The sequence below is a fragment of the Oncorhynchus kisutch genome, linkage group LG24, assembly GCF_002021735.2.
Source record: "Oncorhynchus kisutch isolate 150728-3 linkage group LG24, Okis_V2, whole genome shotgun sequence".
Lineage (NCBI taxonomy): Eukaryota > Metazoa > Chordata > Actinopteri > Salmoniformes > Salmonidae > Oncorhynchus > Oncorhynchus kisutch.
The window spans coordinates 18,477,223-18,503,875 of record NC_034197.2 but is presented as its reverse complement, the minus strand read 5'-3'; the positions used below and the strand labels follow the sequence as shown (position 1 = coordinate 18,503,875).

The window sequence follows — 26,653 nt, the reverse complement described above, 5'->3', positions numbered from 1 at the left end:
TACTCATCCATTTGTTTTAGTAGAAACAACCTTAAATATAGATATTAGCTTGCATGTATGTATACGCAGTACCAGTCAAGGTACTGTCAAGGTTTGAACACACCTACTCATTCAAATGTTTTTGTTTTACTATGTTCTACATTGTTGAATAATAGTGAAGGCATCAAAACCATGAAATAACACATATGGAATCATGTAGAATCCAAAAAAGTGTATAAAAATTTTTTAACAATTGTATTTGAGATTCTTCAAAGTGGCCACCCTTTGCCTTGACAGCTTTGCACACTCTTGGCATTCTCTCATCCAGTTTCATGAGGTAGTCACCTGAAATGCATTTCAATTAACAGGTGTGCCTTGTTAAAAGTACATTTGTGAAATTCCTTTCCTTCTTAATGCGTTTGAGCCAATCAGCTGTGTTGTGACAAGGTAGGGGTGGTACAGAAGATGGTATTTTACCAAAGAGGGCTAAATCCATATTATGGCAAGAAAAGCTCAAATTACAAAGAGAAACAATAGTCCATCATTACTTTAAGACATGAAGGTCAGTCAATCCAAAACATTAAAAACTTTTAAAGTTTCTTCAAGCGCAGTCGCAAAAACCATCAAGCGCTATGATGAAACTGTCTCTCATGAGAACCGCCACAAGAACGGAAGACAGAGTTTCCTTCTGCTGCAGAGGATACGTTCATTAGAGTTAACTGTACCTTAGATTGCATCCCAAATAAATGAGTTCAAGTAAGACACATCTCAACATCAACTGTTCAGAGGAGACTGTGTGAATCAGTCCTTCATGGTCAAATTTCTGCAAAGAAACCACTACTAAAGGACACCTAAAAGAAGAAGAGACTTGCTTGGGTCAAGAAACACGACCAATGGACATACAACGGAAATCTGTCCTTTGATCTGATGAGTCCACATTTGAGATTTTTGGTTCCAACCCGCCGTGTCTTTGTGAGACGCAGAGTAGGTGAACGGATGATCTCCGCATGTGTAGTTCCCACCGTGAAGCATGGAGGAGGTGTGATAGAGTGGGGGTCTTTTGCTGGTGACACTGTCATAATTTATTTTGAATTCAAGACACACTTAACCAGCATGGCTACCACAGCATTCTGCAGCGATACGCCATCCCATCTGGTTTGCACTTAATAGGACTATCATTTGCTTTTCAACAGGACAATGACCCAACACACCTCCAGGCTGTGTAAGGACTATTTGACCAAGGAGAATAATGAATGCTGGATCAGATGACCTGGCCTCCCCAATCACCCGACCTCAAACCAATTGAGATGGTTAGGGATGAGTTGAACCGCAGAGTGAAGGAAAAGCAGCCAACAAGTGCTCAGCATATGTGGGAACTCTTTCAAGACTGCTGGAAAAGCATTCCAGGTGACGCTGGTTGAGAGAATGCCAAGAGTGTGCAAAGCTGTCATCAAGGCAAAGGGTCACCCAAATACTTGGAAGAATCTAAAGAATAAAATAGATTTTTTATTTGTTTAACATTATTTTGGTTAGTACATGATTCATATGTGTTATTTCATGGTTTTGATGTATTCACGATTGTTTTACAATGTAGAAAATAGTAAAAATAAAGAAAAACCCTTGAATGAATAGGTGTATCCAAACTTTTGACTGGTACTGTATATTTATAGTTTAGTTATAAATACATTCTGTTTGAAATTCCCTTTTTCTTATGAACGGGAAATTACAACCTTATCGAAGCCCCTTCCTCCTCTATTTACCCATAATACCCTGATTAACCCCCCAAAACCTTTTCTGTGACAGTGTGACTTTCCGGTCCATTCCGCTATTCCCCCTCAGAGACCTTTTCATCACCCCCATCGCTGAGCCCTCTATCCAGCAACTCAACAAATGAACTCCCGGGGGTCCTCACGGGAGGGATCGTCTGTCCATATCTTCCAACCAGAGGTGTGGTGGTGGGGGTCGGCGTGGCTGCTAGGACACCTCGCTCCCAAATACCTCCAGCACCAGCGGGGTGAGCTGCATGCTGTGCTCGGGCTGGAAGGACAGCGAGCGGTACTGTTTGGAGTGCTCCTCGTTGAGGCTGCGCAGGTCGGCCAGCTTCTGGATCATTCTGGCGTAGAGCAGCCGTCCTCCCGGGTGGTTCACCCTGATGTAGGCCTGGAGCACCTCCGACAGACTGTATTGGAGATCCTCGATCTTAGCGTGGTCCTGCACCCCTGGGCGATCTACATTGAGGGGAGGAGGGAGAGACTGTCAAAAGGAGTTAAGAAGAGATGGGAATGCACACAAACACACCATACAAACATACAGTGTACAAAACATTAGGAACACCTTCCTAAAATTGAGTTACACACCCTTTTGCACTCAGGACAGCCTCAATTTATCGGGCCATGGACTCTACAAGGTGACGAAAGCGTTCCACAGGGATGCTGGCCCATGTTGGATGACTGCAATGCTTCCAACAGTTGTGTCAAGTTGGCTGGATGTCCTTTGGGTGGTGGACTATTCTTGATACACACAAGACACTGTGGAATGTGAAAAACCCAGCAGCATTGCAGTTCTTGACACACTCAAACCGGTGCACCTGACACCTACTACCATTGGGGCTCCCGAGTGCCACGGTGGTTTAAGGCACTGCATCTCAGTGCTAGTGGCATCACCACAGACCCTGGTTCGATTCCAGGCAGTATCACAACCGGCCGTTTTGGAAGTCCCATAGGGCGGCGCACAATTGGCCCAGCATCGTCTGGGTTTGCCCGGAGTAGGTCGTCATTGTAAATAATCATTAGTTCTTGCCTAGTTACATAAAGGTTAAATAAAAAGAAATAAAAATACCCCTTTCAAAGCCACACATACACAATCATGTCTCAATTGTCTCAAAAATCCTTCTTTAACCTGTCTCCTCCTCTTCATCTACACTGACTGAAGTGAATTTAACAAGCGACATCAATAAGGGATCCTAGGAGCACCTGCTGACCAGGTGAAAACTAAATGTTTTGTACACTCAGTATAAACAAGTACAAACGAGCACAGATGGCAGCAGTCAGGTAGATACCTGGAGACAGCAGGCAGATGGCCATGAGCAGCACGTGTTCCTCCTCATGGAGCTGGAGTTTCTTCAGGCCCACCTGGAACTTCACTAGCGGCTCCAACAGGTCCAGAGTGTGACCCGCTACAGGGAGCGGCAGACAGGGGGTGAGTGTGTGTTGATGTGGTTTGACATAGTGATTGAACTACAGTGCTTTCAGAAACTTTTCATACCTCTTGACTTATTCCACATTTTGTTGTGTTACAGCCTGAATACAAAAACAATTAAATATATTCATCATTTTTTCAACCATCTACACACAAAACCACAATGACAAAGTGAAAACATGTTTTCAGAAAAATGAACGCAGGAATCAAATTTAGATAAGTAGACCTACTCATACCGTGTGTCAATAATTTGTAAGAGCATCTTGGGCAGCTATTACCGCTTTGAGTCGCATTGGGTATGTATTCATCAGCTTTGGGATTTTCTCCTATTCTTCCTTGCAGATTTTCTCAAGCTCCGGTAAGTTAAATGGGGAGCGGTGGTGAACAGCAATCTCCAAGTCATTCCATAGATTTTCAAATGGGATTCAAGTCTGGGCTTTGGCTGGGCCACTCAAGAACTTTCATATTCTTGTTTTGAAGCCATTCCAGAGTTGTTTTGGCTGTATGCGTGTCATCAAGGCAAAGGGTGGCTACTTTGAAGAATCTCAAATATATTTTTATTTGTTTTCTACAATAATGAAAAACCCTTGAATAAGTAGGAGTCCAAACTTGACTGGTACTGTGTGATGTATTGTTGTCTCTAACTTCTTGCCCTTTGTGCTGTTGTCTGTGCCCAATAATGTTTTATGTTGCTACCATTTTGTGTTTCTACCATGTTGTTGTTATGTTGCTACCATGCTGTGTTGTCGTCTTCGGTCCCTCTTTATGTAGTGGTGTGTTGTCTCGCTTGTTGTGATGTGTGTTTTGTCCTATATTAATATTGTATTTATTTTATAATCCCAGCCCCCGTCCCCACAGGAGGCCTTTTAGTAGGCCATCATTGTAAATGAACTTGCCTAGTTAAATAAAGGATACATTTAAAGGATACATTATTAAAAAAGAGATCTGTATTTTATTTCAAATAAATGTGCAAATATGTCTAAAAACATGTTTTCACTTTGTCATTATTGGGCATTGTGTGTAGATGTGAGAAACAAAATCTATTTCATCAAATTTGAATTCTGACTAACAAAAAGTGGAATAAGGTGTATGAATACTTCCTGAATGCACTTTATGTAGTGTGAAGAGTGTGTGTACACACGCACACACACAGTGGGGCAAAAAAGTATTTAGTCAGCCACCAATTGTGCAAGTTCTCCCACTTAAAAAGATGAGGCCTGTAATTTATCATAGGTACTCTTCAACTATGACAGACAAAATGAGAAAAAAAATCCAGAAAATCACATTCCCCCTTGTTAAATCATGAATTTACTGTGGTTAATCACATTTCATTAGCCACACCCAGGCCTGATTACTGTCAGACATGTTGAATCAATCACTTAAATAGAACCTGTGTGACAAAGTGAAGTAGGCCAAAAAATCTCAAAAAGCAAGACATCATGCCGCGATCCAAAGAAATTCAGGAACAGATAAGAAACAAAGTCATTGACATCTGTCAGTCTGGAAATGGTTAAAAAGTCATTTCTAAAGCTTTGGGACTCCAGCGAACCACGGTGAGAGACATTCTCCACAAATGGAGAACATTTAAAACAGTGGTGAACCTTCCCAGGAGTGGCCGGCCTACCAAAATTACCCCAAGAGCGCAGCGACGACTCATCCAAGAGGTCACAAAAGAACCCACAACAACATCTAAACCTCTGCCTCACTTGCCTCAGTTAAGGTCAGTGTTCATGACTCAACCATAAGAAAGAGACGGGGCAAAAATGGCATCCATGGCAGAGTTCCAAGGCGAAAACCACTGCTGACCAAAAATAACAAAGGCCCGTCTCACTTTTGGCAAAAAAAACATCTTGATGAGCCCCAAGACTTTTGGAAAATATTCTGTGGACGAGACAAACGTTTAACTTTTTGGAAGGTGTGCGTCCCGTTACATCTGCTGTAAAAGTAACAGCATTTCAGAAAAAGAACATCATATCAACAGTCAAATATGGTGATGGTAGTATGATGGTCTGGGGCTGCTTTGCTGCTTCAGGACCTGGACAACTTGCTGTGATTGATGGAACCATGAATTCTGCTCTCTACCAAAAAATCCTGAAGGAGAATGTCCGGCCATCCGTTCATGACCTCAAGCTGAAGCGCACTTGGGTTCTGCAGCAGGACAATGAGCCAAAACACACCAGTCCACCTCTGAATGGCTTTAAAAAAAAAAAAATTAAAGGGTTTTGGAGTGGCCTAGTCAAAGTCCGGACTTGAATCCAATTGAGATGCTGTGGCGTGACCTTAAAAAAAAGGTGGTTCATGTTCAACAACCCTCCAATGTGGCTGAATTAAAACAATTCTGCAAAGAAGAGTGGGCCAGAAGTCCTCCACAGCGATGTGAAAGACTCATTAGCAGTTATCGCAAACGCTTGATTGCAGTTGCTGTTGCTGAGGGTGGCACAACCAGTTATTAGGTTTAGGGGGCAATTACTTTTTCACATAGGGCCATGAAGGTTCAGATAGCTTCTTTCCATTAATAAATAAATAATAATAAATTAATAAATAAAATCAGCACTTAAACTGCATTTTGTGTTTACTTGGGTTATCTTTGTGTAATATTAAAATGTGTTTGATGATCTGAAACATTTAAGTGTGACAAATGTGCAAAAAAATAAGAAATCAGGAAGGGGGCAAATACTTTTTCACAGCACTGTACATATACATATGTGTGTGTCTCTGTCTCACCCTTGGTGACGTCGGTGATGCAGTACTTGAAGTCAGGGCTACCACCACAGCTCCAGGACATATCCTCCATGTTGAAAGACTGGTTGGAGCGTAGCATAATGATCTCGATGGCACTTGACTTGAGCAGGGCGATCTGGTCCTCAGCAGTCAGCCCTCTGGAAACACAACAACATGTACTGAGCCAAACATGCAGTGTGACAGGGTGCCCTTACCCATCACCACATCACACAGAGGGCCTCTTGTACCAGCTGAAGAATGAGGCAATAGGAACCCGTTTCTCCCATTGTGCGATTCAGTCCAGATTTAAAGATTGGGTTCCATTGGTAGCAAAAGATGGGGGAATCAGCATAACACCATACCCAGGCTGGAATCTTGAAGCCCATTGGATAATGCCTGTATTTTACTTCCTAACAAAACAAAGTAGTTCTTATCCTTGAAACTGGAATTGCAGGATTGTCTGAAAACAAAAAAAAACTATTTTCATCTCATACTCATTTTTTGTACCCACAGACATGTCTTCTGACAGGATGAGTGAATCAGCACTGTTCTCTAGAATGTTCTAGGGGAGGAGAGAAACAGGAAGGACAAGATGTACAATGGATTATATGGTTACCAGGACGACGGCATTCCACTGTTTTCTTTTGAGCATGAGCACACAGGGGCATGCTGTTCTTCCCCTCCACCCACATCTCTCCCCATCCATATTCACACACCCGTACCAAGGTTAACACCAAACTAGAAAACGACATTACCTGAGGTAAATGTGTGTACTTGCTAGTCTTGAAGTATATGTTTGTGAAAGAGTCGTGGTAGTGAGAAAATGGAGGCACACACCAAGATATTTAGGTGCACAATGAAAATATTTGAGGTAATAAAGCTAGAATCCTTCCTTTTTCTCGGCACACTGGTGCTCCAAAATTTAAATATCAGGTCGAACACCAAAATATTTAGGCACATATGCACCTAAAATGGTCACACTAAAGTAGTTGTGACTGTAGCAGTACTATGGTTTTCATAGGCCAACTGGTTAGTATTGGCAAAGATTATCTATATACCAACAGGATACTGGACTGACTGCTCTAAACTTTGGGAATACGTCTGCAAAAGGCGGAAGGCAGGTGGGAGACGGTAGGATTAGTCGGGAACATTCTAGCCAATGAGGGCAGATACACGCGTGAACAACATGCACAACTCCGATATAAAGTAGTTTGTCCCAAAGTTGCCGTAATGCCACGTGCGCACAGTCACAAAAACCTAAAATTCTATTCGATCAAATAAACCTTGCGTAGCAAATTAGCAATTCAATTTTATGTTGCCCATTAACCTCCATACAAAAAAAAAAGCCCAGTTCCACTGTTTAACCTTGTATTTTCACATAGACAGATTGTCACTTTGCCTCCTCTTCTTTGGTTATAGTGACCTATTTTGGGGGTGGTTTGTAGATGTGGAGATATTATCGCGGGCTATTTTAGTAAGTTGAGTGAATACTACTAGCATCATAAGCCATGTGTGTTTTTACAAAATCTATTCTAGCACAGTGGTAGTAGACTACATTGGGTTTACATTTTTCAATTACAGCATTATTTAATCTGCAGTTATTCTTCTGCTATGTATTCTGTTAAGAATAATATTTACATTATAATAATATCTTCCAATTACAACTATTATGCCTTAACTTTTAAAATAATTTTTAAAGAATTTAACCAGGTATTTAACCTGGTAGGCTAGTTGAGAACAAGTTCTCATTTGCAACTGCGACCTGGCCAAGATAAAGCATAGCAGTGTGAGCAGACAACAAAGAGTGGAGTAAACAATTAACAAGTCAATAACACAGTAGAAAACAAAGGGGGAGTCTATATACAATGTGTGCAAAAGGCATGAGGAGGTAGGCAAATAATTACAGTTTTGCAGATTAACACTGGAGTGATGAATGATCAGATGGTCATGTACAGGTAGAGATATTGGTGTGCAAAAGAGCAGAAAAGTAAATAAATAAAAACAGTATGGGGATGAGGTAGGTGAAAAAGGGTGGGCTATTTACCAATAGACTATGTACAGCTGCAGCGATCGGTTAGCTGCTCAGATAGCTGATGTTTGAAGTTGGTGAGGGAGATAAGTCTCCAACTTCAGCGATTTTTGCAATTCGTTCCAGTCACAGGCAGCAGAGTACTGGAACGAAAGGCGGCCAAATGAGGTGTTGGCTTTAGGGATGATCAATGAGATACACCTGCTGGAGCGCGTGCTACGGATGGGTGTTGCCATTGTGACCAGTGAACTGAGATAAGGCGGAGCTTTACCTAGCATGGACTTGTAGATGACCTGGAGCCAGTGGGTCTGGCGACGAATATGTAGCGAGGGCCAGCCGACTAGAGCATACAAGTCGCAGTGGTGGGTGGTATAAGGTGCTTTAGTGACAAAACGGATGGCACTGTGATAGACTGCATCCAGTTTGCTGAGTAGAGTGTTGGAAGCCATTTTGTAGATGACATCGCCGAAGTCGAGGATCGGTAGGATAGTCAGTTTTACTAGCCTGGGTATAATGCAATCTAATAGCTTCCAAAATGCAAGTAGGTATATGTATCTGTCCGATAACATGTTCTGATGGAATAGCTTGTCCTGCACTTTGTAAAGACCCAGTGCATTGACATAATTTTTTAAAGACATTGGTCCCTTTCTAAACACAGCAATGTGAATGCAAAGAAGTGAGGGGTCCCCCCCCCCCTCTAGCTTAAATGATTGAAGACTAGTCACTAGAAGCGAGCAGAGTTTTTCCCATTCAAACCTACAGCCACAACATTTGCATTGGGATATATGCAAACATTGTTGTGCGAAAAGTAGTAACAAAACTTTCTTTCCCCCTAGCAAACTGAAGACGGGTAGCTTTTACAGTTGTTTTGGTGCTACAGCTGCCAGCAGAAGGTAAATAAGATAAAGTATGTCCGATTTATTAAGTTGTTTTGCTTTCAGCACGCACACCTAATTACAGGGAATCATGATCCGCTGTGCCCGAACAGCACCTCTGACTGCTGGGGAACAGGCAGTCTCCCTGCCAACGACTGCAGTCTCCCTGCCAACGACTGACGTCTCGAGCCACACTAACACAGGCTGCCAGGTCATTCTAAACAGATCCTGTAACTGAATGGGAATCCTGAATATATGGTGAGAGAGATCCGTTTACACCTGTGAGCTAACCCTTACTCACAAATACAGGTTTCAGCCATTTGCCTGAATGCTTTCTGAGACCGAAGTTCAAATAAGTACTGTAAGCACAGCGCATAGGCTTTGATAGTTCATGGAGAGCAACTATTGGGGAGAGGGTGCAGGAATGACTCAAACGCAGGTCAGTAAAATGTACAATTTTCCACAGTATGAGAGTTTACCATTTCCCTATGCATATTTGACTTTGGCCTTTCCGCATTTAATCATTTTGAGAATTCATACCCGCAGTAAATCAACTCTCTAGTGAGTCTATGAATGTTAAATTTGTCTGGCACACCCTTCCCCATGCCGAGGACATCATTACGGCTTTGTTAGAACCACATGTTATACATGAAACAACTTGTTGTGAATATGTATTCACAGCATGTTCTGTACAACATGTTCACTGACTGCATACATCTGGGGATGGATCAGGAACCTTTGAACACGTCATGTGATGCAATCACTCTGTTCCAGCGTATTCCAGGAAGAGCACTGAGCAGTACTCGCCGGAGGCCCGAAGTGTTTATAAAATGACACACACACACACACACACACACACACAGCTTGTAGCTATGCAATTAATGAAGTCGTCCACCCACAGAAATAACGACTAAAGGCTTACTGGACAGAAGTAGCCTAACAGATCAACATGTTGTTGTGTAATTGCCTAATTAAAGATACAGAAGATGGAGCAACCATTTGTGTAGGTCCTACACAATCCCTTTAATGTACTATTGTAGGGCTCCGGGGTGAATTTTCTACTACGTACAATCCTAACTTTAACCATTAGTGGGCAAAATGTAGAACTGACCCCAGACCAGAAGGCATATGATATGCAAAGTCACCCACCTGAAGCCAGGGATCATCTTAGCGAAGCCAATGACCTTCTGGATGCTGTAACTGACCAGGTCAGCCAGGTGGGGTAACATGGAGAGCTTGGAGCCATCGTCCTCACCGGAGTCCGGGCTGCCTGCACTGTCCTGGTACATCATCAACAGACTGCTGAATTTCATCAACTTGGTGTCCACCGACTCTACACAGGGAGAGAGAATAAAGGTGGAGATGGTAGAAAGAGAGGTGCTCAATAATAAAGAGAAAGGATAAATGTTAGAGTTCATGGGGAATGTGAACGAGGGAGAGATGTCAGTGGCAATAAATGGTTGCTAAAGGAAGCAAAAGGGTGACAATGAAATGGTACAAAAGGCCATTCAACTCTTCCAGGGCCCAGTTTCCCGAAAGTGATGTAACTTAGGCTTATGAGTGCTTTAACGACGCAGCTTTCCTACAACAGCCGAAGATATAACATGCGTTTCCCAAAACACCACGCAAAGAGGACACTAAAAGTGCATTTTGGAGCATGTGTCGATACTGATTGGATCGAAAGAAAGGCAGTGCTTCTCTCAGATCATCTTTCTCAATTCAAATCTCATCTTAACATTTGTATTATTCACATTAACGACAATAGATCAGCACCCAGAGAGATATTACCACCTACGGGCTGCAAATATTGAGGTAGCTTACTCTAATGCTTATCCAATAAAATTCTAATGCTTACGGCACATTATGAAATATATTCAGACCGTAGCAAAACAGAACTCAATTTATTGAACATTAAATGCATTTCAATATGATTGAAATAGGCCTGCAGTACTGCAGTAACAGTAATCATACCCCTAGACTGACACAAATTTTGTCGTGTTACAGCTGGATTTTTTTTTAAATATAAATTTGACCAAATGTTATGAAAAGTACACTGCTCAAAAAAAATAAAGGGAACACTAAAATAACACACACCTAGATCTGAATGAATGAAATATTCTTATTAGATACTTTTTTCTTTACATAGTTAAATGTGCTGACAACAAAATCACACAAAAATTATCAATGGAAATCAAATTTATCAACCCATGGAGGTCTGGATTTGGAGTCACACTCAAAATTAAAGTGGAAAACCACACTACAGGCTGATCCAACTTTGATGTAATGTCCTTAAAACAAGTCAAAATGAGGCTCAGTAGTGTGTGTGGCCTCCACGTGCCTATATGACCTCCCTACAACGCCCTGGGCATGCTCCTGATGAGGTGGCGGATGGTCTCCTGAGGGATCTCCTCCCAGACCTGGACTAAATCATCCGCCAAATCGTGGACAGTCTGTGGTGCAACGTGGCGTTGGTGGATGGAGCGAGACATGATGTCCCAGATGTGCTCAATTGGATTCAGGTGGGCCAGTCCATAGCATCAATGTCTTCCTCTTGCAGGAACTGATGACACACTCCAGCCACGTGAGGTCTAGCATTGTCTTGCATTAGGAGGAACCCAGGGCCAATCGCACCAGCATATGGTCTCACAAGGGGTTTGAGGATCTCATCTCGGTACCAAATGACAGTCACGCTACCTCTGGCGAGCACATGGAGGGCTGTGCGGCCCCCCAAAGAAATTATTGACCCACCGCCAAACCGGTCATGCTGGAGGATGTTGCAGGCAGCAGATCGGCGTCCCCAGACTCTGTCACATGTGCTCAGTGTGAACCTGCTTTCATCTGTGAAGAGCACAGGGCACCAGTGGCAAATTTGCCAATCTTGGTGTTCTCTGGCAAATGCCAAACGTCCTGCACGGTGTTGGGCTGTAAGCACAACCCCCACCTGTGGACGTAGGGCCTTCATACCACCCTCATGGAGTCGGTTTCTGACTGTTTGAGCAGACGCATGCACATTTGTGGCCTGCTGGAGGTCATTTTGCAGGGCTCTGGCAGTGCTCCTCCTGCTCCTCCTTGCACAAAGGCGGAGGTAGCGGGTCCTGCTGCTGGGTTGTTGCCCTCCTACGGCCTCCTCCACGTCTCCTGATGTACTGACCTGTCTCCTGGTAGCGCCTCCATCCTCTGGACACTACGCTGACAGACACAGGAAACCTTCTTGCCACAGCTCGCATTGATGTACCATCCTGGATGAGCTGCACTACCTGAGCCACTTGTGTGGGTTGTAGACTGCGTCTCATGCTACCACTAGAGTGAAAGCACCGCCAGCATTCAAAAGTGACCAAAACATCAGCCAGGAAGCATAGGAACTGAGAAGTGGTCTGTAGTCACCACCTGCAGAACCACTCCTTTATTGGGGGTGTCTTGCTAATGGCCTATAATTTCCAACTGTTGTCTATTCCATTTGCACAACAGCATGTGACATTTATTGTCATCAGTGTTGCTTCCTAAGTGGACAGTTTGATTTCACAGAAGTGTGATTGACTTGGAGTTATTGTTGAAGTATTTCATTTATTTTTTTAAGCAGTGTATATACACAGAAATCTAATTCACATAAGTATTCACCACCCTGAGTCAATACATGGTACAATCACCTTTGGCAGCAATTACAGCTGTGAGTTTTCTGGGTAAGTCTCTTAGAGCTTTGTACACCTGGATTGTGCAATATTTGCACATTATTATCTTTAAAATTATTCTCCCTCAAGAAGGTTGTTGATCATTGCTAGACGGCCATTTTTAAGTCTACGCATAGATCTTCAAGACGACTTATGTCAAAACTGTAACTAGGCCACTCAGGAACATTCAACGTCATCTTGGTAAGCAACTCCAATGTAGACTTGGCATTGTGTTTGAGGTTATTGTCCTGCTGAAAGGTAATGTCTCCCAGTGTGTTTGGAAAGCAGACAACCAGGTTTTCCCTTCAGGATTTTCTTTGCTTAGCTCTATTCAGTTTATTTTTATCCTAAAAAACTCCTTAGTCCTTGCCGATGACAAGAATACCCATAACATGATGCAGCCACCACCATGCTTGAAAAAAATGAAGAACAGTACTCAGGGATATGTTGTGTTGGATTTGCCCTAAACAATTTGTATTCAGGACATAAAGTTAATATATTTGCCACATTTAGTGTCTTATTGCAAACAGAATGCAATTTTGGAATATTTGTATTCTGTACAGGCTTCCTGTCCACTCTGTCATTTAGGTTAGTATTGTGGAAGTAACTATCCACCCTCAGTTTTCTCCTATCACACCCATTAAACTCTGTTTTAAAGTCACCACTGACCTCATGGTAAAATCCCTGAGTGGTTTCCTTCCATTGCGTCAACTAGGAAGGAAACCTGTATCTTTGTAGTGACTGGGTGTATTGATACATCCAAAGTATAAGTAATAACTTCACCATGCTCAAAGAGATATTCAATGTCTGATTTGTTATTTTACCCTTCTACCAATAGGTGCCCTTCTTTCCTGGTCTTCGTGGTTGAATCTGTGTTTGACATTCATTTCTCGACTGAGGGACCTTACAGATAATTGTACGTGTGGGGTACAGAGAATAGGTTGTTTTAAAACACTATTATTGCACACAGAGTCCATGGAACTTATTATGTGACTTGTTAAGCACATTTTTACTCCTGAACTTATTTAGGCTTGTCTCAACAAAGGGGTTGAATACATATTTACTCAAGACATTTGGAGAGACTTGTCAATGACGACAAGGGTAGTCCTCCTCATCATGTCAATGGAACATGCGATTGTGGTGCATGTATACTGTGTGCCTTCGCGTGAGCATGTGTCCCTCACCTGGTGAGTGGTTGAAGGAGTCTGAGGAGGCATCTGACAGCGAGTGAATGGAGGCTGCACGACTGGCACTGCGTGTTACTGGCCCGTCTCGCACCGGGGGCTGCAAACACACAACACATGCATTTAACATAGACAAAAAGTATTCTTGTTTTATCTTGTAAAGTGCACATGGGAGTGATTGACAAAACAACAGACGCAGAATCACTTGAAGTGAAAATGTTAACATTCAAATGCATGTCATGCAATAGCTATGATTTCATATCGCAATAAAATGTATATATAGCAAAAAAAGTTCAAACGTGAGTGGGCATATTTAGATCAGTACAGACCCTGAAGCGTGTGAAGTCGGAGTAGGAGTCATCGTAGGTCTTGTGGTGTGCCTCCACCAATGATGCGATGACCTGGCTCTGCTCGTCATTCAGCCTTGGTCTCAGGGCCTCCCGCGCCGCCTCCTCCTCCTTCCTCTTCTGGATCAGATCCTTCTTCCTCTGCACCTCCTCATCTGTCAGGATGACTGGGGGAGAGGGAGGCGAATGGGAGACAGGTGATTAGAGTGGTGGGAAACCGGTAACACAGCTAGCCTGATTGCCTTTCACAGGAGCCGCTCTCAGATCTCCTGACAACAGTGGTCGATTAAGTGAGCTTCTATCACTAGCTGATAGCTGCTGTTTGTGTGAAGAAAGCTATGAGAGAGGGTTGAAACAAGACTCAGTAGAATGCGTATAGGCTCATGTTCTTCCAAGGAGAACGACCATTAGCACCAACAAGTGTCATCTGAGCTGTTCTGTTTCTCAAACAAACATAATGCCAATTTTCCATACTGCGGTAAACCACTACAAGATGATACACAAAGCAATGTAGAAATATAGAAATGTACCAGACAGAGGCTATCAACTACACATAAGTAAATACATGGAAACTAAACTAGAAGTTCATTCTAGTTTCAACAGATGAAACAAATAATCATATCAAATGTACCAGACAGAGGCTAACATGCAAACATCAGTCCTAAACACCAGTCCTTGCCTTTTCCTAAATAAGCCTATTCAACACACTGTTGTTAGTTTTTCCTTCACAAGTTGTCTACACCTAAACTATATCAAAAGTCATTTCACACATAGCCCTATAATAATAGATGTGGCCTAAAAGACCAGATGAAATTGACTATAGTCTGATGGGTGATAATATTATGAATTGCGTTGTGAGGAGGCTGCAGTGCAGGTCAATGACAAAGGGAACGGAGCTCACCAAAAAAGAGAGTTTGCTGCACTGAAAGTAAAGGGGCTGCATAATTTTGCACGCCCAATTTTTCAGTTTATGATTTGTTAAAAAAGTTTGAAATATCCAATAAATGTCGTTCCACTTCATGATTGTGTCCCACTTGTTGTTGATTCTTCACAAAAAAATACAGTTTTATATCTTTATGTTTGAAGCCTGAAATGTGGCAAAAGGTCGCAAAGTTCAAGGGGGCCGAATACTTTCGCAAGGCACTGTATAACAGAGTTACACATGGAGTAAAACAAACATACAGTCAATATAACAGCAGTATATGTGAGCAATGTGAGCAAATGAGGGAGGTAAGGCAATAAATAGGCCATGGTGGCGAAGTAAATACAATATAGCAATTAAAACACTGGAATGGTAGATTTGACAGATGTGTGCAAAGTAAAAAATACTGGGGTGCAAAGGAGCAAAATAAATACATACAGTCGGGGAAGAGGTTGTTGTTTGGGCTATTTATAGATGGGCTATGTACAGGTGCAGTGATCTGTGAGCTGCTCTGACAGCTGGTGCTTAAAGCTTGTGAGGGAGATAACTATAAAAATCACTGAAACTGGAAACACTTCATTCCAGTCAATAGCAGCAGAGAACTGGAAGAGATGCGGCCAAAGGAGAAATTGGCTTTCGGGGTGACAAGTGAGATATACCTGCTGGAACGCGTGCTACGAGTGGGAGATGCTATGGTGACCAGTGAGTTTAGATAAGGCGGGGCTTTGGCGACGATTATGAAGCGAGGGCCAGCCAACAAGAGCGTACAGGTTGCAGTGGTGGGTAGTATATGGGGCTTTGGTGACAAAGCACTGTGATAGACTGCATCCAATATGTTGAGTAGGGTATTGGAGGCTACTTTGTAAATGACATCACCAAAGTCTAGGATCGGTAAGATGGTCAGTTTTACGAGGGTATGTTTGGCAGCATGAGTGAAGGATGCCTTGTTTACGAAATAGGAAGCCAATTCTAGATTTAATTTTGGATTAGAAACGCTTAATGTGTGTCTGGAAGGAGAGTTTACAGTCTAACCAGACACCTAGGTATTTGTAGTTGTCCACATATTCTAAGTCAGAACCATCCAGAGTAGTGATGCTGGACGGGCGGGCAGGTGCAGGCAGTGATCGGTTGAAGAGCAGGCATTTAGTTTTACTTGTATTTAAGAGCAGTTGGAGGCCACGGAAGGAGAGTTTTATGGCATTGAAGCTCGTCTGGAGGTTAGTTAACACAGTGTCCAAAGAAGGGCCAGAAGTATACAGAGTGGTGTCATCTGCGTAGAGGTGGATCAGAGAGTCACCAGCAGCAAGAGTGACATCATTGATGTATACAGAGAAGAGAGTCAATAGCCTTGGACAGGTCAATGAATACGGCTGCACAGTATTGTTTAACGATGGCGGTTAAGATATCGTTTAGGACCTTGCGCGTGGCTGAGGTGCACCCATGACCAGCTCTGAAACCAGATTGTATAGCGGAGAAGGTACGGTGGGATTAGAAATGGTCGGTGATCTGTTTGTTAACTTAGCTTTCGAAGACCTTAGAAAGGCAGGGTAGGATAGATATCGGTCTATAGCAGTTTGGGTCAAGCGTGTCCCCCCCTTTGAAGAGGGGGATGACCACAGCTGCTTTCCAATCTTTGGGAATCTCCGACGACATGAAAGAGCGGTTGAACAGGCTAGTAATAGGGGTTGCAACAATTTTGGCATATCATTTTAGAAATAAAGGGTCCAGATTGTCTAGCTCGGCTGTGTATATTGGTTTCTAACTTCCCTGAAAAGTTGCATTTCACTTTCATTTTGCAGTATAGAACCAAACATCAATGAAACACCCAGCAGACAGCCACAGTCCATGAACAAATAGACTGAACTAAAGCTAATGTTGAGCAGCAAAGTCCGGCAATGATAAAAATAAGCTAAGATTTTATTTAGGCTTTTCCTTGAAGAGTCACATTTAACATGCCCATTAAAACCCAAGAAGCTAGGCACTTACATTCCAGCACTAGAAGGGCTCATTAAGCATTCAGCGAGTGGAGCTGTCAATGAGCACTCACCGCGCTCATAGCACTCACCGCTCATAGCACTCACCGCTCATAGCACTCACCGCTCATAGCACTCACCGCTCATAGCACTCACCGCTCATAGCACTCACCGAGTGGTCTTTGTTGGGCAACAGCTTGTGTTCACACATTCATTGGCTGGGAATCTAAAACAGGCTTGTTTAATAGCCCAATGCACAAACACAAGATATTCTCCCAAAGAAACATCTAAAGGTAGAGCACCCCACATAGGAACAATTAGGAAGAAACCACAAGAAAATCTTAAAACTATACTGAACAACAATATAAAGCAACGTGTAAACTGCTAGTCCCATGTTTCATACGCTGAAATGAAAGATCCCAGAAATATTCCAAAACCACAAAAAGCTTCTCTCAAATTGTGTTCAAATTTGTTTACATCCCTGTAAGTGAGTACTTCTCCTTTGCCAAAATAATCCACTCACCTGATAGGTGTGGCTTATCAAGAAGCTGATTAAACAGCATGATCATTACACAGGTGCACCTTGTGATGGCTGGGGACAATAAAAAGCCACTAAAATGTTGTCACACAACACCACAGATGTCTCAAGTTGAGGGAGCACGCAGTTGGAAGATAATTTCTCTACCACATGCCACCACCAATGTTGTTTTAGTGGCCTACATTAAGCCTGTTTGGGATTCTCTGGATAGATGTGTACGACAGCGTGTTCTAGTTCCCGACAATATCAAGCAACTTCGCTCAGCCATTGAATAGGAGTGGGCCAACATTCCACAGAGCACAAACAGCCTGATCAACTATATGTGAAGGAGATATGTCGCGCTGCATGAGGCAAACGTTGGTCACACCTGATACTGACTGGTTTTCTGATCCACACCCTTACCTTTTTTTCAAGGTATCTGTGACTAACAGATGCATATCTGTATTCCCAGTCATGTGAAATCCATAGATAAGGGCTTAATTTAAATTGACTGATTTCCTTATAGAAACTCTGTTAAATGAGTTTCTATTTTTGTTCAGTGTAGTTGATATTTTAACCTGCATGTCATGATGGCATACGATGTGGATGAACAAAATCAATATGCACGTGGTAGGTATAGTCATGTAACTGCTACACGTTAGCCTTGTAGATACACAGCAACTAAATGCCTTTTCTAAGTGAGTCACATGTGAATCAGCTTCACGGCAGGACATTCCTGTCTTGACTGATGCTTTCTAGAAACTTCTGCTCACTTCATTTGCACAAAATGGCATTTGCGTTATTCATACAAAAAGCTTTCCGGACTACCCTTGTCAGAAAAGGTATTACGCAACTGTAAAACAAATGTTGGCTGTTTCATGCTCACATGCTGACAGATCAAGTTAACAGCAGCTGTGCCTGTGGTAGAATGTATTTGATGTTTTTGTCTATTATTTGCCAATAGTCTTCCCACTGTGGACAGCAAATTGAACGAAAAGAAGTTCATAAAACAGTTTTTGGGAGCTGACCATAACCACAACCAGGCAGCTGGCTCGTGTTATGCAGTGCATTCAGAAAGTATTCAGACCCCTTCACTTTTTCCACATGTTATTACATTACAGCCTCAAAATGTATTAAAAACAAATTCCCCTCACCAATCTACACACAATACCCAATAATGACAAAGAAATAAAATAATATTTTGCAAATTTATCAAAAATAAACAATGAAATAGACTGGAGGTCCTGAGCGTTCTGGAGCAGGGCTTCATCAAAGATCTCTGTACTTTGCTCTGTTCATCTTTCCCTTAATCCTGACTAGTCGCCCAGTCCTTGCCACAGAACATACCCACAGCATGACTGACACCACCATGCTTCACCGTAGGGATGCTATAGGTGATGAGCGGTGCCTGGTTTCCTCCATATGTGACACTTGGCATTCAGGCCAAAGACTTCAGTCTTGGTTTCATCAGACCAGAGAATCTTGTTTCTCATGGTCTAAGAGTCCATTAGGTGCCTTTTGGCAAACTCCAAGCGGGTTGTCATGTGTCTTTTACTGAGGTGTGGCTTCTGTCTGGCCACTCCACCATAAAGGCCTGATTGGTAGATCGCTTCAGAGATGGGTGTCCTTCTGGAAGGTTCTCCCATCTCCACAGAGGAACTCTAACTCCAATCAACTTGTAGAAAAATCTCAAGGATGATAATTGGAAACACAATGCACCTGGGCTCAATTTCTAGTCTCATGGCAAAGGGTCTTAATACTTATATATAAAAAACGGAATTACTTTATTTACATAACTTAGTAAAAATGTCTAAAAACCTGTTTTTGCTTTGTTACCATACGGTATTGTGTGTAGATTGATGAGGAAAACATTTTATTTAACCAATTTTAGAATAAGGCTGTAACGTAGGAAAACGTGGAATAAGTGAAGGGGTCTGAACACTTTCCGAATGCATTGTATGCTAGCTAGTAGCTACCTATTTAACTATGCTGCTGTCGCCAACATTTGATTTAATCTATTGCCATATTTAAGGATTATCCACAATGGATTATCCACAATGGAGACATGTTCAGAACTAGAGGTGGATCACACTTACTCCATCGTAGACAGTCTTACTGTTACTGGCTGGTTGACTGGGCTGACCTCAAGCCAGAATGGGACACTCCGTAGCCCATCTAGCATGGCATAGTCAAAAGGACTGCCGAAGCACCCAAGCTAGCCAACAATGATGATTTCCCAGAATTTGCCAGCTATTGTCTGCTGCGCTGTCTAGATAGTATTTCACAGTGCCTTCTGTATTGCTGGCACAGCACTGAGGTGACAGACAGCTGGCTGAGGACAGAAAAATCGAGCTGTTTACCACAGAATGTGTCCACATTTAGTAATTAGTCTAGTGCCTGGATCGCCATGGCGGAGGACTGAGATGCAGGGAGAGCGATCCTCGATGGGAATTCAAAGATGAATCATAAAAGATTAAGTCCATAGAAAATATTTTAAAAGGATCATAATTAAGGGCCACTTGATTTGCCTTGACTGTCAAAACTGAATGTAGTAGTTTGGTATTGTAATACTCTGGGTCAGAATATCATCAATATCACAATGACCTTCCCCAGCTATTATTAACTAGAAACAAAGAAATGTTTTAAGTGAGAAGTAGGCATTGATCTGAAGCCAAAAAGGAAAAGAAATGCGCAAGCACCACCATACATACTTCACCCATGCTCTACCAAGGTTTTCCAGCACACAGCTTTGACATACTACAGTAGTTATGTCAGTCTATTGTATATCAAACTATGTGTAGGCAGGTTGCTTAGGATTCAAACCTTCTCAAAACAGCCTAATTAATACTCAAAGGTGCTCCAACAATGTGATTTGTACTGCATACAAGGTAAAGTATTGAATTCTTTAGGCACTACCCACACTAAGACATTATCCCATTTCACTACCTTTTCAAGCTTTCTTTTCAATGATATGAAAGCAAACTTTCATTTTAAAAACTTCCAGGACCATCAGGCTTGATTGAGTGAGCAGTTTTGTCTTGTAGTAATTTAATTTCAATAGTAGTAATTTAATTTCACCTCTTTGCAGAATGAGCACAGAGGGGCTATTTCTGGCTGCCCTCCTGTTAACCCTGTAGCATAAGGGAGTGTGGATAATTGTGTACTCTTCACTGATTTGGCAGGCGGCAGAGTGGGCAGGACTGCTCTGTTGTCTTGGCACACACTATCAACTGCGGACAACGTGGCTGGATCCTCAGCAAGCGATGCAGCGATGCGTTGAAAAAGCAACAAACTAGGGGCGAGGCCTTGGATTGACCAATTAAAGCGTTACAACACCCACTGGTTATGACCTTCAACTGTCATTACCGTCATTAACACACACAGCTGTGCAAAACACCTCTGTGTAGCATTCAACATGATTTATACATGTGAACATAGTACTCTATCAGCCACATATGTTAACTATCACTCCAAAAAAAAAAAGAGGACCAACGGGCAAACTTCAAAGAGCATTTAACATCAACATTCTACTTTACATAACCGCCTGCATTTGTGTCCACATCAAGCTGATCCTAGCTCGATTGGTTGCAGAGTCGCCGCTCTCATCCAATCGCAAGTCTCACTCCATGCCACACCCGTCTGAAATATTTCAGGGCATGCCACATGTTATTGTTTTCACATGAGTGAGTACCCACATGACTGGGGCATGCTGTGCCAGGCAGCACTGTGGCCTGGAGCTTTAGCGCTGGTGCAGACAAAGAGGCCATTTTAGCTGTCTGGATCCCTTTCCAGGGGCCTCATTTAGGCTTGTGACTGTTTGCGGGCTAGGCTCCACAGAAGCAGCCGGAGCATTGTTGGACTGGTCTTTATTTCGCTCTCCCCTCCTTCGCCCCTCTGTTACCTCAAAATGCACAGCTTGTTTATTTTCATAACACTGCTGACTTGTTGGTGTTGAAGCATGGTAAACTGGAGGGCATTTTATAACGAAGGATTCTATGACCTTAGCCAGCTAATTTTGGAGAATATTTTGAAACAACCATATTTTCTTAGTCGGTACAGAACGTAAAATACAGTACAACCCTGGTCTATTTTTCTGTCTGAAAGCAACACAAATACAGACATTAAAAAATAACATGTCCAGGCAAAGATGATTATGTAAAACAGACAGTAGTAACATACTGTACAGTAAAGAGTGTACTGTACGTCTGTATTGCTCTTTCACATGATGTAAACAGTCTTCAGCCAGAATGAGCCAAGCACTTAAAGGGCTGAAGTTACTGTATTTATGACCAGTTAGAAATCAGGTGTCTCTGAGTACTCACACTCCTTCATCATACCCATGTCCACGCAGCATTTGAGCCGGCAGGCCTGGCAGTGGCGCCGGTTGTCCTTGGTGATGGAGCAGCTGCCGTTGAAGGGGCAGGTGAAACTGGCCTTACGCTTCATGCTGCGTCTGGTGGGGGCGATAGAGACAGAGCTGGCTCACTAGCACATTAAAAGAGGAAGATGCATTAAAACCGTGCTGCTAATATTGCTATTTTACAGGAAATGGAAGGCAGTCGGGATTATTACGCAACTGGGTTACACTACCCCCCTCACAGTAAAAACAAACATTTCATGAGCAGTCACATAGTGTTCCATTCGAACAGAAAAACAGAAATACAGCCTTGACACACAGCAAGCACCTGAGGCACATAGTCCCTCTTGTTCCCCCCCAAACACACACAGGGGTTTCAAAGGGTGTCTGATGCCCTTTCTCCCAAATAGTTAACAAATTAAGCATGGCAGACATGAGAGGACCACTGACTAAGAGTTTTGTTTAATGAGAACATGATGTCTGAGAAAGACACAGCCTGGCATTTTCTACTTTTCTGACGGCACTTTCTGTAATCCACATACATCGGTTACATTTTCCCAAGCTGCGTCAAGTAGTCTTGACGGTATTATGATGAAACTATTTGGGGTGCTTTCTGCCCTGCAGTATAACTACTTCCATCACTATGAACTCTGTAGGTACAACCCCCATAGGTTTTTAGAAGTTAAGACATTTTCTTGATGTTTAAAAACAAATGGGAATGAAAAGAATCGGAGGGGAACAGCTCAGCTTTAAATTCAGCGGGAATAGCTTGTCTACGGCAAACAATTTTCCCTTTACTTGTAAGATATACAGGTGTTGGAAGCACAGTGTATTTGGAAAGTATTCAGACCCCTTCACATTTTGTTCTGTTACAGCCTTATTTTAAAAATCTATTTCAGAATGAGGCTGAAACGTAACAAAATGTGGAAAAAGTGAAGAGGATATGAATACTTTCCGAATGCACTGTAAGTGTCGATATGACAGCAGTCAAAAATAGTCAATCGTCAGGTCGTGCTTGAGTGCATCCTCATGCAACGGAATCAGTTGGATTTCATTTAGCGGTTATTCCTTGTCCTAACAGTTGACACAATTTTTTTTAAACTTTCACTTGCTTGAAACACTGACATACCTTTGTCAGTACAGCATAATAGTCTCAGGTTCTCTATCATCCATGGTGACCCTTCTCCCCTTGCCAACGTAAAGTTCCACAAGCCTCATCACCACATTCTCCGACACTCACTTACCTGTTGCCCATGGTGGATATTTTCCCAGATTTTAAAAGGTGTTCAGCATGTACAATTACGCACGCTTTCTCAGGGTAATATGTGATTGGAATATGTTCCGGGATTCAGCCGATGGCATTGAGGAGTTTACCTCATCAGTCACAGGCTTCACAGTGACTGCATGTACATATCCCAACCAGAAGCCATGGAGTACAGCCAGCACTGAGCTAAAGGCTAGAGCTACTGCTTTCAAGGAGCGAGACACTAATCCAGACGCTTATAAGAAATCCTGCTACCCACTCAGAGACAAACCATCAAACTGGCTAAGTGTCAATACAGGATTAAGATTGAATCCAACTACACCAGCTCTGACGCTCGTCGGATGAGGCAGGGCTTGCAAACTATCCCGGATTATAAAGGGAAACCCAGCCGTGAGCTGCTCAGTGAAGCGACCCTACCAGACGAGCTAAATGCCTACTATACTGACTTTGTAGCAAGCAACACTGAACCATTCATGAGAGCACCAGCTGTTACGGACGACTGTGTGATCACGCTCTCCGTAGCCAATGTAAGACCTTTAAAACAGGTTAACATTCACAAGGCCAGACAGATTACCAGGACACGTTGTGGCAAAGGTCTACACTGACATTTTCAACCTCTCCCTTACTCAGTCTGTAATAACTACATGTTTCAGGCAGATGACCATTGTCTGTGTCGTCAAGAAATGACTACTGCCCCGTAGCATTCACATTTGTAGCCAGAAAATGCTTTGAAAGGCTGGTGATGGCTCACAACACCATCATCCCAGAAATATTGGACCCACTTCAATTTGCATACCGCACAGATCACACAATCTCTATTGTACTCCACACTGCCCACTCCACAGTGACAACAGCACAGCGTTCAACACCATAGTATACACAAAGCTCATCACTAGGCTAAGGACCCTGGACCTGCACATTTCCTCTGCAACTAGATCCTGGACTTCCTGAAGGACACCCCCCAGATGGTGAGGGTCGGCAACAATACATCTGTCACGCTGACCCTCAACACCGGGGCCCCTCAAGGGTGCGTGCTCAGTCCCCTCCTGTATTCCTGTTCACCCACAACTTCGTGGCCGCTCACGACTCCAAGACCATCATTAAGTTTGCAGATGGCGCGACGCTGGTAGGCTAGATCACCGACGACAATGACACAGCCTACAGGAAGTAGGTCAGAGACCTGGCACTGTGGTGCCAGGACAACAACAACCTCTCCCTCAATGTGAGCAAGACTAAGGAACTGATTGTGGACTACAGGAAAAGGAGGGCTGAGAATGCACCCCACTCACATCGACGGGGCTGTAGTGGACAGGGTTGAGAGCTTCAATTTCCTTTGTGTCCACATCACCAAGGACATATCCTGGTCCAAAAACACCAACAGTCGTGAATAGGGCACAACATTGCCTCTTCCCCCTAAGGAAGCTGAAAAGATTTGGTATGGGCACTCAGATCCTCAAAAAGTTCTACACCATAGAGAGCATCCTGATTGGTTGCATCACCGCTTGGTATGACAACTGCTTGACATCCAACCACAAGGCACTACAGAGGGTAGTGCGTACAGCCCTACCATCCAGGACCTATATACCAGGCGGTAGGGCTGGACAACATGGCCAAAATATATCAGGGTATTTTTTCTTTAAATAAATAAAAATTGAGCGGTGTGACTATTTTATGTTTTTGAATAAAAGTTCTAAATATGCTTTATGAGTAGTGAATGACCCTAGGACGGCAACACATGAATTCTAAGTGGCTTTAAAAAGGTGCTTTCTCCATTCTAATGTTTTCTAGTAGCTACTTAAAAGTTGTTAACATATTCTTGCTTTGAGTATTCCTCTTTGATTTAGAAGATACTGTTACACAAACATGCTGATTTAGGTCTACACCATCACTGGTATTATCTGGCTGTATAGCTAATTATGTTTGCGCTGAATCAATACATTTATTAGCTAGCTATTAGCGGCTAACAAGATTTAGGTCCAACTTGCTTAGAAAATACAGTATAAACCAGCAGTTTGCAGATTTACGAAACACAAACAGTGTAATTATAGAACACTAGTGGATTTATATTAAGAAGAAAAGTGAAAACAGCATAGTTGTCAACATTGTTGCATGTGCTGCATTGGCAACAATTGTGCTCCTTGAGTGACAGGGGGCGGGGTCTGTGTGAAAAGCGGCAGAGACCCACAGCGAGAGACCGAGAGAGAGAGAGGCAGAGAGAAGGTAGCGAAGTAAACTATGAAAATGGACGGTGTATCACATTTAACAAACCAAACATTAAAATACAGTTATACAGGTAAAGTAAAACCCGTCTGTGCATCAATACTGGTCTTTGGTAAAATAATGCCCTACCAGGCGGTGTCAGGGAAGGCAATACAAATTGTCAAATGACTCCAGCCACCCAAGCTGTAGATTGTTCTCTCTGCAAGCAGTACCGGAGCACATAGTCTAGGACCAAAAGGCTCCTTAAGAGCTTGTACCCAAAGTCATAAGGCTGCTGAACAATTAATCAAATGGCTGCTCAGAATATATTTGCATTGACCCCATTTATTATGTTTTTGCACCGACTCTCTTGCACAGGCTCGATGTACACTCACTGGACTCTAACCACACACTCACACATGATACACTCCCCCACACAAGAGGTTTGTTAATCATCTCTGCATATAGTCACTTTACCCCTACATATTGCCTCAATTACCTCGACTAACCCGTACCCTTGCACTTAAACTATGTACTTGTATATAGCCTTGTTATTGTATTGTGTGACCATTTACCCTTTAGTTTATTTAGCACATTGTTGTTACTTTTTAAACTGCATTGTTGGTTAAGCAAGCATTTCACAGTTAGGTTGTATTTGGCGCATGTGACAAATAAATGTTACCTGTATCCTACTCCAAGTAGGCCAGAGTAGATTGATAAAACTGCTTTGATGAACTGATTTAGGGTACATACCATTTTAAGATTACAATTAGAATGGATCAATACAGTATCATTAAAATATATATATTTAAGCTTTAACTAGGCAAGTCAGTTAAGAACAAATAATTATTTACAATGCCTTAGACCACTGTGTCACTCAGTAGCCATGGTCATTCCGGTTCTTCATTCACAATTAATGATTTGATACTTTAACTTTTTGTTATAAGCCCACCTAAAACTGGTTCTAACTCCAGTTCTGCTTGTGATATTAAGATTCTAACACTGACAGTGTTACATAAACGTATTCAGGAAAAGTCAAGGATGGAGGAGGGCATGACTTTTAAAAAATGGCAGACATTTCTTCAAAATCATGAGCAGTGAAAATGACTGCTTTGGCAGTTCTAGTGTCAAACAAAAATACATGATCTTGTTGTTCCTGCTCAAAAACACCAGTTTACACAATCTTTAAAAAGATAAAGGATTTCAGATAATAAGCTCCCATGTGGACAAGCAGCATTAGTGGAGTTGTTTTGGCTTGGCTCTCAGAGTATCAATCACTTGTCAATTATTTTTGTGCGTTTCAAAACTGGCTAACTCGGCTACCTTTTTAATCCCTGGATAATGTGGTCTGTCTTCCTATGTGTGGGAAGTACAGAGCATTAAAGGGGCATGATTGATTCATTTAAAGGCCTAAAGTGAA

General features: G+C 42.6%; 1 protein-coding gene across 3 annotated transcripts in view; it reads right to left on the bottom strand.

Moving 5' to 3' along the window:
• Window positions 1-924: 924 nt before the first annotated feature.
• LOC109869863 (vitamin D3 receptor A-like) overlaps window positions 925-26,653 on the bottom strand; it is an 83,404-nt gene continuing 57,675 nt past the window's right edge. The window contains exons 5-11 of one of the 3 annotated variants that reach the window (XM_020460146.2): window positions 21,736-21,866; window positions 13,984-14,168; window positions 13,655-13,754; window positions 9,952-10,135; window positions 5,902-6,056; window positions 3,038-3,154; window positions 925-2,207 (exon numbers count right to left, since the gene is read on the bottom strand). In XM_020460146.2, the coding sequence (XP_020315735.1) occupies window positions 1,954-2,207; window positions 3,038-3,154; window positions 5,902-6,056; window positions 9,952-10,135; window positions 13,655-13,754; window positions 13,984-14,168; window positions 21,736-21,866 (1,126 nt within the window). In that variant the 3' untranslated portion in view covers window positions 925-1,953. The remainder of the gene's footprint in view (window positions 2,208-3,037; window positions 3,155-5,901; window positions 6,057-9,951; window positions 10,136-13,654; window positions 13,755-13,983; window positions 14,169-21,735; window positions 21,867-26,653) is intronic. The other 2 variants (XM_020460149.2, XM_020460148.2) reach the window with 2 other exon arrangements.